Below are 15,691 nucleotides of genomic sequence, written 5' to 3' on the forward strand. Positions count from 1 at the left end.
CATTAGAAATTCGTCACAAGGGAGGGTATAATCTCACCATGGGAAATCAAGGCCCCCTCTTGAAGCCAGATTGGGAAGGGAAGCTTGCCAGCTAGACTCTGGTGACTGGATCTGGATTAATGGAGCTTGTTCAGGCACAGCTTCAAGAGATCACATAAAAGTGCATTGTTCTGTCAAAAAATACCAAACAAGCAACAATGTATTGTTTGTGTAGCTGAAATCAATATGAATTCCTCTGTGTGTGGGAGTTTTGAGAATGTGGTTTACCCAAGACAAAATGAATACAACTATAGCCCCTTATCATATTTTAATTAGTCAATACTATTTATAAACTAAATATAAAATATAAATGTGGAAAATGCACCGTTTGAGTAGTACACCTGTACCTTGTATTTTTGTTTGAGTGACAACATTGGCCTGGCATGTTAAAACGTTGTCCTGCTGGAAGGTTATAGTTAACCTCCAAAGATATCACAAAATCATATACAAACTGAAAGACAAATTAATATGCCACCAAGATGGTTTTAATAAACAGCTTCTAATTAACCACCACCTTATCACATCTGACCAGAGGATCTTTTCTTCTGGTCCCCCTGGGGAGCAGTATTTTCTAATACAATGGTCTCCCATTAGAACTTTGTGCAGTGTCGACTAACAGTTGTCCTATGGGAGATCTGTGCAGCTCGTCCAGAGTCACCATGGGCCTCTTGGCAGCATTTCTTAAGAGCTCTCCTTGTTCGGCCTGTGAGTTTAGGTCGGCCTTGAGTCTTAGGTGGACGGGTTGGTAGGTTGTGCCATACTCCTTCCATTTCTGAATGATGGCTTGAACAGTGCTCCGTGGGATGTTCAAGGCTTGGGAAATCATGCTAATGAACTTTATCCCTGGAAATTGCTGCAAGATCTGAAAACTGCTGTTCACAAACGCTGTCCATCTAATCTCACCATGGAGCTGAAATCAAAGGAATGGGCAAGGATTTGAAGCCAGATTGGGAAGCTGGAAGCTTGCTGGCAGCTGTAGACTCTGGTTGACTGGATCTGGATTAATGGAGCTTGTTCAGGCACAGCTTCAAGAGATCATACTGTATGAATCCACCATCCTGTGGGCCTACCATGCACAATGACAGGCACCAGGGCCAAGGTCAGTGTAAGCTGAGTAGCAGGCAAAGGCAAGGGCTAGGCATATTGACAGCCCCAAAGCATCACAGACTTTGTTTTGTGGGAAGTGAACTGTCTTGCTAGCAGGAAAGAAACCTAGATAACTAGATATAGTTGGGTTCACCTCGACATAAGGGTCCTGGAACCAAACTCCTGGAGAAGGCTGGACTGATTCCTTTTCCAGAGTGGCCCATGGTGAAAGGTGCTGGTCAAGTCTGACTCACACAGCCTTGGCCAGCCGCTTGAATAGGTATACCAGAGATATAGAAGGCAGGAGAATAAACCAGCTGCTCTCCACAGAACCATCCAGGGTGTATTCTCAGTGGCATGGGAACAATACGAGAACAGCAGCACTACCAAGTCTGGAGACAGAGTAATACTGGAAGAACATATGGGACAAGGATGCTATGTATAACAACAATATTCAGTGGCTCGTGGATCTAAGAGCAGATCACAGCAACTTCCCTAAACAGGGTCCGGGGAAGCTGTTACCCTGAACAGGGTCAAGTAACCATCACAGTGCTTGACATCCAAGAAAGGGTCTCAAGTATGAAGAGCTGGACAGCATCAGGCCTGGACATGGTTCACGCCTGCTGGCTAAAGAAGCCAACTGCACTCAATGAACTCCTAGCAGCACAAATGAACCAGCTGCTAGTCAATGAGAGAGACCCAGAATGGCGTCTGGTGTCAGAAAGGCCAGAAAGTCCTGATCCCCAAGGATCCCCAGAATGGACCGGTCCCATCTTACTACCAGCCAATAACCTGCCTCAGTACAACATGGAAGCTCCTGTCAGGCATCATAGCAGCTAAGATGAATAGGCATATGGCTCAATACATGAGCGGGCACTGAAAGGAATTGGCACGAGTATCAATATCAGTGTAGTGAAACACCAGTTACTGGTAGACAGAGCAGCCGAGACTACAAAGCCTGGCTCAACAACCTGTGCACCGCTTGGATTGACTACAAGAAGGCCCATGACTTGATGCCCCACAACTGGATCCTTTTTTGGAATGTGCTGCAGGTCGGAATGAAAGGAAAGGATTTATATTTACAAATTAAATAAAGTTGACCAGACAAAACATGACAACACTTTGTGTTCATATCGTCTGCAAAGTAAATTTAGAAATCACTATATTCTATACTTTTCCATACTGTCCCAACTTTTTCTGATTTGGGTTTGTATGAACAAGAGGGAAGGGCTGAACTTTCACATCGCAACGGAAAGCTCGCATATGCTGATAGTGGTGTGTTTCGCAACCAGACGTTTGGGAGAAAACACTCAGCTGGTCAGGGAGTAATACATTCAGAGAAGCGAGGCGGAACCCAGAACATGTCCCTTAACCCTGAAAAGGTATGTATGATATCTCTAAACAAAACTTTTTTAGTATCTTTTTTGGCTACAGTTTGGTTTCCTTTAATGGAGTTTTTATTTGTTAAACATGTAATTCTGAGCTATTAACAAAGAAAGTAGCTTGAATGCATGTAGGAGCAATCGATAATCAATTCATTTTACAATATGTGAAAGTTTAAGACCCTCTTTTTGTCACTTGGCCCCAGTGTTTTTATTGAGTTCAACCAAAGACTTGATCTATAAGCACAAGTGCTTTTAGGCTGTTAATCATTTGTTGTATCACTCTCTTTATAGAGGACTTGTAGAAATAAGCTTGAAGCACTACTTGACTTCACTACCCACAACTGCCAACACTTGTTACTCTTTTTCTTCTCCACAATCAAATCCCTGCAGTTGCTGTTCACACATTCAGATGTCTGTTTTTTTCTTTTCTCTTTTTCCCCAAAAGGCAATTTTGTCAACCAGACCAGAACTGTTTGATTTCCATGGAGTCTCAATGACTCACTATTTTACAGACAACTGGGAGAATGTTCAGAACTTTCAGGCCAGACCAGATGATATACTTATTGCAACATATCCCAAAGCAGGTCAGTCCAACAAAGGTGCACAAACTTTATAGCTCATCAAAATGTGTGTATAGAGGTCAGTGTTGGGATCAAGTTATTTGCCTCTCTCTCTCTCGTTCTAGGAACTACATGGGTCTCCCAGATCCTTGACCTGCTGTATTTTGGTCAGACGTGTCCAGAGAGGCAAAATAACATCCCCATCTATGAGAGAGTACCCTTCCTGGAGATTGCCATCCCATCTTTGGATTCAGGTTACCAATCAGTCATATCACTATGGTTATATTATCATGTTACCTGTTTCCCATATCAAAGTTTTCCTTACTCCATGTTCACCCCCCATGCAGGGAAAGACCTGGCAGACAAGCTGCCCACCACCCCTCGACTCATTAAGACACATTTTCCCGTCCAGTTTGTGCCAAAGTCCTTCTGGGAGCAAAACTGCAGGGTACAGTAACCTGTGTGCTGTTTTTCAAGAAGCTGACAACAGTTCTGATAACAGTGCAATCTAAGGCAACATGTCAGGCATAACTTGAACCTTTAAGCCTAATAATGAGCTCCAAAGTGTCTACTTCTGGTAAAAGTTTAAGATTTCTTTTTTCCATCTTCTGCAGATCGTTTATGTAGCCCGCAATGCAAAGGACAACATGGTGTCTTATTTCCACTTTGATCGCATGAATGCGATTCAGCCAGAGGCTGGTGAATGGAATAACTACTTCCACAGATTTTTGGAAGGACAATGTATGCATAAATAATACAGTTATCCTTAGCGTAAGGTGTAGATATTTTCCTCTCATTGCTTAAGTGTTGTTCTTTGATCTTAGTGGTGTTTGGCTCCTGGTATGACCATGTGAATGGCTGGTGGAAGAAGAAACAGAATTACTCAAATATTCATTACATGTTCTATGAAGATATGATTGAGGTAATCTGATTTCTTTGTTGGCACTTTCTTCTGCATGTTCTCATGCTCTCATCCAGACTGTTTTAATGCCGCGATAATTCCATGATGTGTTTCCAGGACACTGAACGGGAAATAGACAAACTCTGCAGCTTCCTCGGTTTGTCTCGTTCAGCCGAGGAGAGGAAAATGATCTCAGGTGGAGTCCAGTTTGATAAGATGAAAAAGAATGAGATGGCCAACTATTCTACACTCCCGATTATGGATTTCAAGATTTCTCCCTTCATGAGAAAAGGTACAGTGAACAGTATTGTGATGTATTTGGTAACATTAGGAAAAATACCTGAATTATTATTTTTTCTGCAGGGAAGGTTGGCGACTGGAAGAACCACTTCACCGTCGCTCAGAATGAAGTTTTTGACGAAGACTACAAGAAGAAGATGAAAGATCCCACACTTCAGTTCCGCACTGAAATTTGAACAGAGCCAAACATACAGACTGGATATATGAGTTTTTCCCTTCCAGTCACCTTTCTCACTCACTATGTGTTAATAGACCTCTCTGCATCGAATCATATCTGTTATTAATCTCTGTCTCTCTTCCACAGCATGTCTTTATCCTGTTTTTTTCTTCTTTCACCCCAACCGGTCGCAGCAGATGGCCGCCCTCCCTGAGCCTGGTTCTGCCGGAGGTTTCTTCCTGTTAAAAGGAGTTTTTCCTTCCCACTGTCGCCAAAGTGCTTGCTCATAGGGGTCATATGATTGTTGGGTTTTCTCTGTATTTATTATTGTGCGATCTACTGTACAATATAAAGCGCCTTGAGGCGACTTTGTTGTGATTTGGCGCTATATAAATAAAATTGAATTGAATTGAATTGAATATAGTATGAAAAAAATTGAAGCATGAAAGTGCTGATCTGTTTACTGAAATAAATAAACTTTAAATGAACTTTATGAATCATCAGTTAAATTAACAGGAATGTCATCTCTGACAGTGAATATTTAAGACATGTATGTGCCCAAAACAACCCATACTGTCTTGACTAATAAAACAATCAATAAGAAGTTACAGTTATAAGGATGGCATCATTTTGTTTTCAATCAAAAACATCCCATACAAACACTAAAATAAGAAAATATTTGATCTTACTAACATTATTGAATTTTTAAAAAGATCAAACAGATACTGTTGAACAACACTGTTTAACAAAACAAGATCTTAATCCGACCAAAACTGAATCTTCATTTTTGTGGTTTTGATTGCAGTTGCCATACTTGGATGTTGCATTACTGCTGTCTTCAATTTCATTAGTCAGTCATTGTCCATAGTCTTCTTAGTTGTACATGAATGCATGATTTATACTTATTATACACTCGCCTCACTCCTTAGGGTACATCTGTTCAACTGCTCGTTAACGCACAGATCCAATCAGCCAATCACAGGGCAGCAACTCTGTGTTTAAAAACAAAATCAGAATGGCATGGTTGCTAAGCTGGTCTAAGTAATTCAGTAGAACTACTGGGATTTTCCAGCAAAATATCTATAGAGTTTATAGAGATGAAAAAAAGGAAAATAGCCAATGAGCAGCACTTACCTGGGTGTAAATGACATGTTGATGTGTTGAAAGCTCAGAGAAGAATGGTCAGACTGCTTGAACCTAACAGGAAGGCACTAAAATAATCACTTGTTATAGCCAAGGTAAACAGAAGAGCATCTCTGAACACACAACATTTCAAAGCAGATGGGCTAAAGCAGTAGAAGACCACAGTGGGCGCCACTAATATCACCTAAGAACAGGAAACTGAGGATATAATTTGTATGTGCTCACCAAAATTGGAGAGTGGGAAAAAAATGTGTGGGCATATTTTCTTGGCACACTGAACGTTGTTTAAATGCCACAACCTACTTGAGTACTGCTGCTGACCATTTCCATCTTGAACATTACCTCCAGTCTGCTGTTTCTATTTTCTAGGCCCCTTGCTTCTCCCCTCCCCTTTTGATCCCCTTTTGTTGCATCATTCAGTTTGTTACGTTTGTTTAGGCCTGTCCTACTACTGTTTGAGTCAGTGACAAAATTTGCTTTGCATTATACATTTTAAATAGATGCATGTGTGAATGCCTGGAACCAACACATTAATTTTAGTACACCACATTTATAGGAAACAACGGTTATCTACGTTACTGATCTGCTGTATTTTGGTCAGAAAAAATTGTTCTGTCAAAACAAGGGAATGTACACCAGGTACCAAAGCCTGACTCAGCAGAAACAAAAGCATGGGGAACAGGGGTTATACTGGGATTTAGGATGTAGGGGAAGCCTAAGAATTTCTACATCAGGGTACAACTCAAGCTAAACAAACTAATTTGTAGTCTTTGTGGACAGGCTGCATCATTAGATTAACAACAGAAAAAAAAAAATTTGCTCACTTTTGGACAGTACTGGTTGTATGTTACAGACATAGTCTCTCGAACATGTTAGCATACCATCCATGGCTATTAAGTCTTCTGTGGAATCATGTGAGCAGTAAGATGATTTTTCCATACACTTTAAGGACTTCTTTCCATGAGTAGAGGAGTCAGTTCCTACTGGCCATTAGGGAAAAAACCCCAAAACAAAACAAAAAAACAATAGCTTAAGGCACTTTCTTAAATTTGAGACAATTAATTTTCTGAAGTTTCCAGACCAACAAGCTACAGTTAGTTTTGTAGTTTTGCCTCTGTACATCACTGCAGCAGATATTAAATCAAACCATCAATATGCGCTCGAAGTTCAGGCTTTTAGCTTCAATTCAAGAAATTTTGCCCAAACTGAACTGTGTAAGAATTACCTCTGTTTCTATACACGACTTCCATTTTCAGAAGCTCAAAATTATTCAGACAACTGACTAACAAGCAGTTTCACGGTCAGGTGGTTTGCGTGATATTTAATGAGAAATGAAGCAGATATATTGCAAGCTTGTAGTGCTTGCAGTGAGGTGAGAACAAGAAGAACAGAGAAATGAGATGTAGGCTAGGGACAAATGCTAAATCCACTGAGGTGCTAACCTTTAAATTTGTCTTTGCTCTTAAATTTCTAATTTTTAAGCTGTCCTGCTTGTTTCTGGGCCACTACGCCCTCAAAGGCATCCTTTATTTTGACACTTTTTTTTGACAAATAAAGGACAGCTCAAATTGTCTGTGGCTCAAATTCAAAGCTGTCATTTTAAAGTCAAATTAACCTTTTCTTAATGATTTTTCATTTTTAAATTGGGATTCTCATACATTTATTCACTTTCCATGACCCTTGTGTGTTTAAAACTCTTTGGTCAGTGGTCTAACTTCCTCCAACTCATTACAAAAAACTCACAAAAAAAGATAAATAAATAAATGCACACTTCTAATCTCTATCCAGTGTACAGCATATGATGTGCTTTTTAAAAATATTACTTACTTAAAATTTCACACCAAATAGAATATGGAATTCATTTGAAACACGTCAAATCCTTTAAGTCAGTGGTGTCTAAACCCAGGCCTCGAGGGCCGGTGTCCTGCAGGTTTTAGATGTGTCCTTGATTCATCACAGCTGATTTAAATGGCTATTACCTCCTCAACGAGGGCGTTTATCAATATGCGTACTTGTGCGTACTTGCGTTCTCGTGTACTCGTGATACGTCATCAGTCGGAGACCAAGTACTGTTCCAATTCGAAGTACGCATCAAGCCGAGAACGCGAAAAAGTCCCGGATGTGTTCTCGATCCGCCAGTTTTATCGAGCATGCATCGGTGTGGACTTGGGACAGCTATATATCCCAGAATGCATTTCGTCCAAAACTCAACAGCGGACTCCCGGCACATCGTTTTCAACCCCCCGCCCCCCCCGCTCGCGGACTTCTCACTACTCAGGTTAAAGAAACTCCAGCAGCTGTCTATAGTATTGAGTGTCCACTAGAATAGAAATAAAAGCGTTCTAACATCTCACCTGCTTGTTTTTTATTAAGGTATGTACACGTATGTACATGTACACTATTTTTATTAATAGAGGTTTCACTACTGAGGTTAAAAATGATATATAAGTCACTTAGATCACTTCTAAATGTTAATGTTTGGTTTATTTCAGTGTTTGAGTAAACCGGCTTGGCTGTGATTAAAGCTTCATAACATGTTACTCACAGTTAAATTAGGAGGGGACGGCAGTAAAAACTCCGGACCTGTGACATCATCACGCACGCAGGTGTTCCAATTGTACATATCGCGAGTCCGTGCTCGCGTTCTCGGTAGTACGTACTCCCGTGCGTTCTCGGCGAGTACGTACTCACCGAGAACGCGAGTACGTACTCGCGTACTTGGGCATTGATAAACGGCCCATGTCTTGAAGTTCTTCTTCTTCTTCTTCTTCTTTCTTCCTCTTCCTTCCTCTTCTTCTTCTTCTTCTTCCTCTTTCTTCTTAAATGTTATTGGCGGTTGGCAAACAATTGATTGGTGCATTACTGCCACCACTATACACTGTAATCCCAAAAGTTATTTGCATTCAAATGGTTTAGCTATAATCACTGATGGTAATTAATTTTCTTTGTAAAACTAAAATCATATAACTGTGTCAGACAGAACTCATTGGTGGAAGCTTTTTGCACTTAACCTATATTGTTTTGCATGTGATGCACTAAAATGAATACATTTAACATGGTCCTTTCTATTTTAAGTTTATTCTAATAAATAGTTTAAGTTCAATTTTTTATAAGAGAATAAGTTTTAAACTCAACACTCAAATAATAAAAGTAAATTTGATGTTTACTGATTATGTTTAGTTGAAAGCACTTTCACTATTTTTAAGTTTTTGTTGCCCTCCCATATTTTTCCCGGCACTGGAACCGAAGACACGTCTGGACTTGTTTGTCAGAAAAAATTAAGACAAGTCGTTTTTTTGGTGGTTTTGCCTGGGATTGGACATGTTTGTTTCAGTCTACAGTCGATAGGGAGTACTTTTCCTCAAACCTCCACGCAAACTGGTGAGTTAAATCTTTGTATTTCAACTTTAAGCAAAAATAGTTGCATTAGGGCTGGGCGATATGGCCTAAAATTCATATCACGATATAATTTGAAGCATGTGCAATAACGATATATATCACGATATATTCTTTTCTTCTGTATAAGGTATTTTCCACACTATAAGGCACACTTAAAATCCTTTAATTTTCTCAAAAATCGAGAGTGTGCCTTATGTATGAATTCTGGTTGTGCTCACTGACCTTGAACCGATCTGTTAAAAAATGTTTTAGTACAACTTTGGTAAGCCTGCTGATGGACTGCTTGATGGATTGTCAGAGCATTACGGCTGCCGTGGTGAGGAGTAATCTGGGTCCAAAACTCCGTCCCTTTCAGGTCCCAAAGTCAAACGAACACTGAGAGTTAAAAACAGTCTAAATTCTTTCATCTTTAATTAAATCATCAGCATTGCTGCTTTATCAGGTGTAACAATTAAGTTTAACATCCATGCATCCATGAAAACAGAATTTATTAAATTTAACGGAGTTAGAGGTTAACAGGAAGTTAGCTCGCTAGTTTACACCTAAACATTTCATACCATGTTCTGACTGAGAGATTTTTGAAACTAATTAAAACGTACAATTCTGCTACCACTTCCAACATAAATGAAGACAGAAAACTAAACAGCAGTGGCGTTTGCAGGGTTACCGAAGTTGGACTACCTGGTATATAATGTTGTGCTACGTGATTGCTAGCGACACAGCTATGTTAGCATAACATTAGCACAGTGAAGCTGGAGGATGAACGGCAACTTTTTTTTCACTCGATAAAAGTTCACGTGAGGGATTCTGTTGGTTAGGGACAAATGCAATCGCATAGCAGGATGCTATACACGGGCCAAACTTCAGTCAGAACATAATTTACTGATGATAATGGTTGTAGCCGCTGTGATACTTTCTACCAAAACAGGCGCAGCTTGATGACATCATCAACATGCGCTATCGCGATAGAGCGATATAGTCAAAATCTCTATCGTTGGTCAAATCTATATCGTTTCTATCGTATATCGTTTATATCGCCCACCCCTAAGTTGCATGTTATATTATGCAAATGTGCACGCTAATTCAATCTACAGTGAACCCTCGTTTACCGTGGGGGTTACGTCCCAAAAACAACTCGCACTTGCTTTGGTCCATACTTTTTGTATTTTTTATGAATTTGTGGATAAAAGATCAAGAAATTACAACTTAATGCCAACTTTAAAAACTGTAAAACTTTTAAGTTTCATTTAAGCCCTTCAATTTGTCACAATTCCTTTAATGACTCAGAAAACTGAAAAAAGGGACTGGGTGGGACTGGGGACAAAGGTCTAAATGGCTTTGCAGTGCAACCGAAAAAAGCTGTTGCTGGTCAGCCTATGGGGTGAGACATGTTCTACAGAGAGCGAAATGAGAATGTACAACTGGAGTGGACCAGAGTAGAAGAGTGAACCAGTGGACGGTGTTAGATGAAGCTCATCATCTTTATGAAAGAAAAATTACAAAAATATGCACAACAGGTTAATCCTCCTTCCAGGTTAAGCCTAGGTCGCAACCTGCTGTACAGGCTCCTGCAGCCAATCTACAAAAACCCATTCTCTTGACGGGTTGCTGCCTTATCAACATTGAAGAATGGGTCAAATGCAGAGGACAAACTTCATTATACAGTTGTATAATGACAATAAACCCTTACAGATTCCCCAAATTTTCCTGTTTTTTATTTTTTTTATTTGAACAATTAACTTGTACTTAAATAATAAAGACCATTTATAGAAATACAATACTTTGACCTTTTATACTTGTGTTACTCTCCACCAACAGGTTAACTCACAGTTTTTCCCCCCTCTGTAGAATGCTGCTGATGGTGACCTTGAAATCCCAATAGGAATCATCTTCAATGGTGAAAACGGAAGTCCAGAGCAAGAACTGAACCCCTCCCAGCTGGGGATCCTTCTAGAGGGCAATGTGGTAATGGATTCCATCTGCAGTCTTCCTTTGGCAATGTGTCTCCTGTTTGGACTGACTTATGCACTCCACTTGGAGTACCCAAAGTGCATGAAGAATACATTCCTGTTTATCCAGCAGATTATGCTGAATCTGGGACGAAACGATCCTCCTCCAAAACTCCAAAGGCTAAAAATGAGCTTTCAATGTGTGCATAGATACATTGAATGTTCACTCTTCATTGAGCAGCTTTTTCTCAAGTTCAGGAAGTCATTATTGTGTTTGTAATTGTCTTTTTGTTTTTAGTGGATGGCAAAACCAGGGCTTAAAGGAGTAGTTCACTGATTTTACATACTGAGATATGTTCTTACCTTAGCTTTGAAGAGTTGATGCATACCCTGTCTTGTCTTTGTGCGAGAGAAAGGCTCTCCCATATATTCAACTACCTCCACTTTTTGCTCCTTTTAGAAGCTACCGAGCTCCTCCACGTTTTCCCTATTTATGTAAAATTACATGAAAAGTTACACTATCTAAGTTTAGTTTCACTAAATTTAACGTATAGATTTTTAAGCCGATAAAAGGGGCACTATATTACAAGCGCGCAGTAACCCTAGTGCACTCTGGAGCATAGACTGAGTTACTGGGGGATGAAGAAGTGCTCCTACAGTGTTATTACACCTTGTAATATAGTACCCCTTCTTATCGGCTTAGAAAATCCACACGTTAAATTTAGTGAAACTAAACTTGAGAGTGTCACTTTTCATGTAATTTTACATAAATAGGGAAAACGTGGGGAGCTCGGTAGCTTCTAAAAGGAGCAAAAAGTGGAGGTATTTGGAATATATGGGAAAGGCTTTGCTCCATTTGCATGACTGAGGGCACGCACAAAGACAAGACTGGTACACATCAACTCGTCAAAGCTAAGGTAAGAACATATCTTATTATGTAAAATCAGTGAACTATTCCTTTAATTTCATTGTCTCGCTGGGGCCATTCCTTATTCCATAGTTTTTATTTTTCCAAGTTAAAATATTTGTGAAAATAAGTTTTACTGTTACAACTTGTTACCCAGAGTGTCGCGCACCAAAGTTCTTTACTTGTGATACACAGTTTTATCTGTTTAAAAGGATTGTTTTAAAGAAAATGTTTTATTGGAAGTCCAATTGTGCAAACAAAAAACTTACTGTTCAAAAAAAAACTACCTCAGAGACCACAAATAAATTCTTGTCAAAAAGTGGCTAGGAACAACTGAAATATTGTGTTTGTTTCTGAAAGAAATGTCTTCTTAGAAGCGCCATGTGTAAAAATTGGAATACTGTTCAAAGGAAAACAAAAGTCTTGTTTTGTTATAAATAAAGTAAAAAAAAAAAAAACAAGAAACACTTTAGTGGTCTTTGGTTTTGAGTGTGTTTGCCTTGACATATTAAGTTTTAGTAATAATAATACATTTAATTAAAAGACGCTTTTAATTAAACACTACATAAAAAAGTGAGTTTTGTAATATTAGCACCACTTAAACAATTTAGTTTTTTCTATTAGTATTAAGTTAACTGTACTTAAACAAATTATTTTTGAAATATTGAATACTTAAACACTTTAGGTAGCGATGACTCAATATAGTAAATTGTGACAATTTTACTTTTAAGTTTACTTGACTAAATCAGTTAATTTTTTGTTTTGGGTTGATTACTCAAATCATTTGAAGGGAATCGGTTTCCTCAAACGATTTAAGTGTATTGAACTTATCCGGGTTTACAGTGTAGTATGGAGTGTGGACTGGAATGATGCCCCCCCAAAAAACAAAAAAACCTCAAAGCCTTTCAAACACTCTTCCCGCTTTAAAAAACTGAAATAAAGCCTGGTAACTCTTACTTCCAGAATCCTTTTGCAATAGGTCAACCAGATCCAGTTTCATTTTCATATTAATAAGGTTTTGGGTTAATTGTCTCCTCTATTTCTGACAGTGCAATATCACATGCTCTATAGTTTCTGTGTCTCCACAGAAGACACATTTCCCCGTATTATGTTTCCCAATCAAGAATAATGTAGCATTTAACCCAGTATGTCCAAATCTCAATCTCGATATGACCATCTTCTCTCTCCTGCTCCTTCCAGTGGTATGTCTTGAAGTTCTCCAGAGGCCTGGTAATAAACTAATCATTTGATTCAGGTGTGCTGACCCAGGGTAAGATCTAAAACCTGCAGAACACCAGCCCTCGAGGCCTGGAGTTGGCCAAGCCTACTTTAAGTGAATGTGGGTCAGGAAATCTGAAACCAGAGGGGCGGGGCTTTCAGATTACATGTGGAAGTGAGCCCAGCTAACAATGGTATGTTATGCAACCAGAAAAGGGGGAGAATTTTTCTTACAACACCAAAAGACAGGCAGAAACCAGGAATGAACATGTCACTTAATCCTGAGAAGGTATGTATGGTATCTCTAAACAAAACAGTTTGATGTTTTTAGCTACAGGTTCCTGCTGTGGAGTTTGTTTCTTGTTAAGCATGTGAGGCTGAGCTATTAAAAAGAAAGCGGTTTTAAATGCATGTAGGAGCAATCTATATTCTATTTATTTTCTAATGTTTGAAGCTTTAAGACCTTCTTTTTGTCACTTGGCACCAGTGTTTTTGTTGAGTTCAGCCAAAGACTTGATCTCTGAGCACACTCTGTACTTTTGTGCTGTTAATCATTTGTTGTGTCACTCAGAAGTAGAAACAAATCTGACTTCACTACCTACAACTGCCAACACTAGTTTCTCTTTTTTCTTCTCCACAATCAAATCCCTGCAATTGCTGTTCACACACTCTGTTTGTTTTTTTTCTCTTTTTCCCCAAAAGGCAATTTTGTCAACCAGACCAGAACTGTTTGATTTCCATGGAGTCTCGATGGTTCACTATTTTACAGACAACTGGGAGAATGTTCAGAACTTTCAGGCCAGACCAGATGATATACTTATTGCAACATATCCCAAAGCAGGTCAGTCCAACAAAGGTGCACAAACATTATAGTTCATCAAAACGTGTGTATAGAGGTCAGTGTTGGGATCAAGTTATTTGCCTCTCTCTCTCTCGTTTTAGGAACTACATGGGTCTCCCAGATCCTTGACCTGCTGTATTTTGGTCAGACGTGTCCAGAGAGGCAAAAAACCATCCCCATCTATGAGAGAGTACCCTTCCTGGAGATTGCCATCCCATCTTTGGATTCAGGTTACCAATCAGTCATATCACTATGGTTATATTATCATGTTACCTGTTTCCCATATCAAAGTTTTCCTTACTCCATGTTCACCCCCCATGCAGGGAAAGACCTGGCAGACAAGCTGCCCACCACCCCTCGACTCATTAAGACACATTTTCCCGTCCAGTTTGTGCCAAAGTCCTTCTGGGAGCAAAACTGCAGGGTACAGTAACCTGTGTGCTGCTTTTCAAGAAGCTGATAACAGTTCTGATAACAGTGCAATCTAAGGCAACATGTCAGGCATAACTTGAACCTTTAAGCCTAATAATGAGCTCCAAAGTGTCTACTTCTGGTAAAAGTTTAAGATTTCTTTTTTCCATCTTCTGCAGATCGTTTATGTAGCCCGCAATGCAAAGGACAACATGGTGTCTTATTTCCACTTTGATCGCATGAATGTGGTAGAGCCAGAGGCTGGTGAATGGAATAACTACTTCCACAGATTCATGGAAGGACAATGTATGCATAAATAATACAGTTATCCTTAGCGTAAGGTGTAGATATTTTCCTCTCATTGCTTAAGTGTTGTTCTTTGATCTTAGTGGCGTTTGGCTCCTGGTATGACCATGTGAATGGCTGGTGGAAGAAGAAACAGAATTACTCAAATATTCATTACATGTTCTATGAAGATATGATTGAGGTAATCTGATTTCTTTGTTGGCACTTTCTTCTGCATGTTCTCATGCTCTCATCCAGACGGTTTTAATGCTGTGATTAATTCCATGATGCGTTTTCAGGACACTGAACGGGAAATAGACAAACTCTGCAGCTTCCTCGGTTTGTCTCGTTCAGCCGAGGAGAAGAAAATGATCTCAGGTGGAGTCCAGTTTGATAAGATGAAAAAGAATGAGATGGCCAACTATTCTACACTCCCGGTTATGGATTTCAAGATTTCTCCCTTCATGAGAAAAGGTACAGTGAACAGTAATGTGATGCATCAGGTAACATTAAGAAAAATACCTGAATTATTATTTTTCTGCAGGGAAGGTTGGCGACTGGAAGAACCACTTCACCGTCGCTCAGAATGAAGTTTTTGACGAAGACTACAAGAAGAAGATGAAAGATCCCACACTTCAGTTCCGCACAGAAATTTGAACGGAGCCAAACATACAGACTGGATATAGTATGTAGCTACTGCTGTGGAGTGTGTATTACAAAGATCTCATCTAAATAAACTGTGGCATACATGTGACAAAATTATACAGTGGAATTATAAACACTCCAAATACCTTAATTTTACAAACTGACATTCCAAAAGATCGGCCTAAAGAAAAAGTCCTGACTATAAACCTGTGAAAGACTTAGTCACTCTCTCTCTCTCTCATATCAATGATTTAAGAGCCTCACAGATCACTGCCACGTAGCATAGTGCATCAGTACCTGGGTTTCAGGACAGCTGTCAAGTACACGCTGTGCTTTTATTGTAAATGGCCTGCATTTGTATAGTGCTTTACTCAGTCCCTAAGGACCCCAAAGCGCTTTACACTACATTCAGTCATTCACCCATTCACACACACATTCACTCACTGGCAATGGCAAGCTACATTG

The 15,691-nt window shown here is 39.5% G+C and overlaps 2 protein-coding genes across 3 annotated transcripts; both read left to right on the plus strand.

Moving 5' to 3' along the window:
- Positions 1-2,425: 2,425 nt before the first annotated feature.
- On the plus strand, positions 2,426-15,691 carry LOC120435427 (cytosolic sulfotransferase 3-like). Of its 2 annotated transcripts, none has more exons than XM_039605049.1 (9): positions 2,426-2,507; positions 2,956-3,094; positions 3,196-3,324; positions 3,418-3,518; positions 3,685-3,811; positions 3,895-3,992; positions 4,089-4,263; positions 4,335-4,459; positions 15,251-15,691. In XM_039605049.1, the coding sequence occupies exons 1-8, from the start codon at positions 2,487-2,489 to the stop codon at positions 4,445-4,447; spliced, it is 903 nt and encodes a 300-aa protein (XP_039460983.1). In that variant the 5' UTR covers positions 2,426-2,486; the 3' UTR covers positions 4,448-4,459; positions 15,251-15,691. The 2 variants fall into 2 exon arrangements, with proteins under 2 accessions (XP_039460983.1, XP_039460982.1); XM_039605048.1 differs by lacking the exon at positions 15,251-15,691 and adding an exon at positions 4,849-4,916 and having other exon boundaries at positions 4,335-4,472.
- On the plus strand, positions 13,171-15,271 carry LOC120435426 (cytosolic sulfotransferase 3-like). The gene is made up of 8 exons (XM_039605047.1): positions 13,171-13,333; positions 13,747-13,885; positions 13,987-14,115; positions 14,209-14,309; positions 14,476-14,602; positions 14,686-14,783; positions 14,881-15,055; positions 15,126-15,271. Exons 1-8 carry the CDS (start codon positions 13,241-13,243, stop codon positions 15,236-15,238), a joined length of 975 nt encoding a protein of 324 aa, XP_039460981.1. The 5' UTR covers positions 13,171-13,240; the 3' UTR covers positions 15,239-15,271.

The sequence above is a fragment of the Oreochromis aureus genome, linkage group 20, assembly GCF_013358895.1.
Source record: "Oreochromis aureus strain Israel breed Guangdong linkage group 20, ZZ_aureus, whole genome shotgun sequence".
NCBI classification, from domain to species: domain Eukaryota; kingdom Metazoa; phylum Chordata; class Actinopteri; order Cichliformes; family Cichlidae; genus Oreochromis; species Oreochromis aureus.

Coding starts and splice junctions, on each gene's coding strand:
- LOC120435427 (XM_039605049.1), top strand. CDS start 2,487: ATGTCCCTTAACCCTGAAAAG. Junction 3,095..3,195: donor TGCAACATATCCCAAAGCAG/GTCAGTCCAACA, acceptor CTCTCGTTCTAG/GAACTACATGGGTCTCCCAG. Junction 4,264..4,334: donor TTCTCCCTTCATGAGAAAAG/GTACAGTGAACA, acceptor TTTTTTCTGCAG/GGAAGGTTGGCGACTGGAAG.
- LOC120435426 (XM_039605047.1), top strand. CDS start 13,241: ATGTTATGCAACCAGAAAAGGGGGAGAATTTTTCTTACAACACCAAAA. Junction 14,310..14,475: donor TCTGGGAGCAAAACTGCAGG/GTACAGTAACCT, acceptor CATCTTCTGCAG/ATCGTTTATGTAGCCCGCAA. Junction 14,784..14,880: donor TCTATGAAGATATGATTGAG/GTAATCTGATTT, acceptor ATGCGTTTTCAG/GACACTGAACGGGAAATAGA.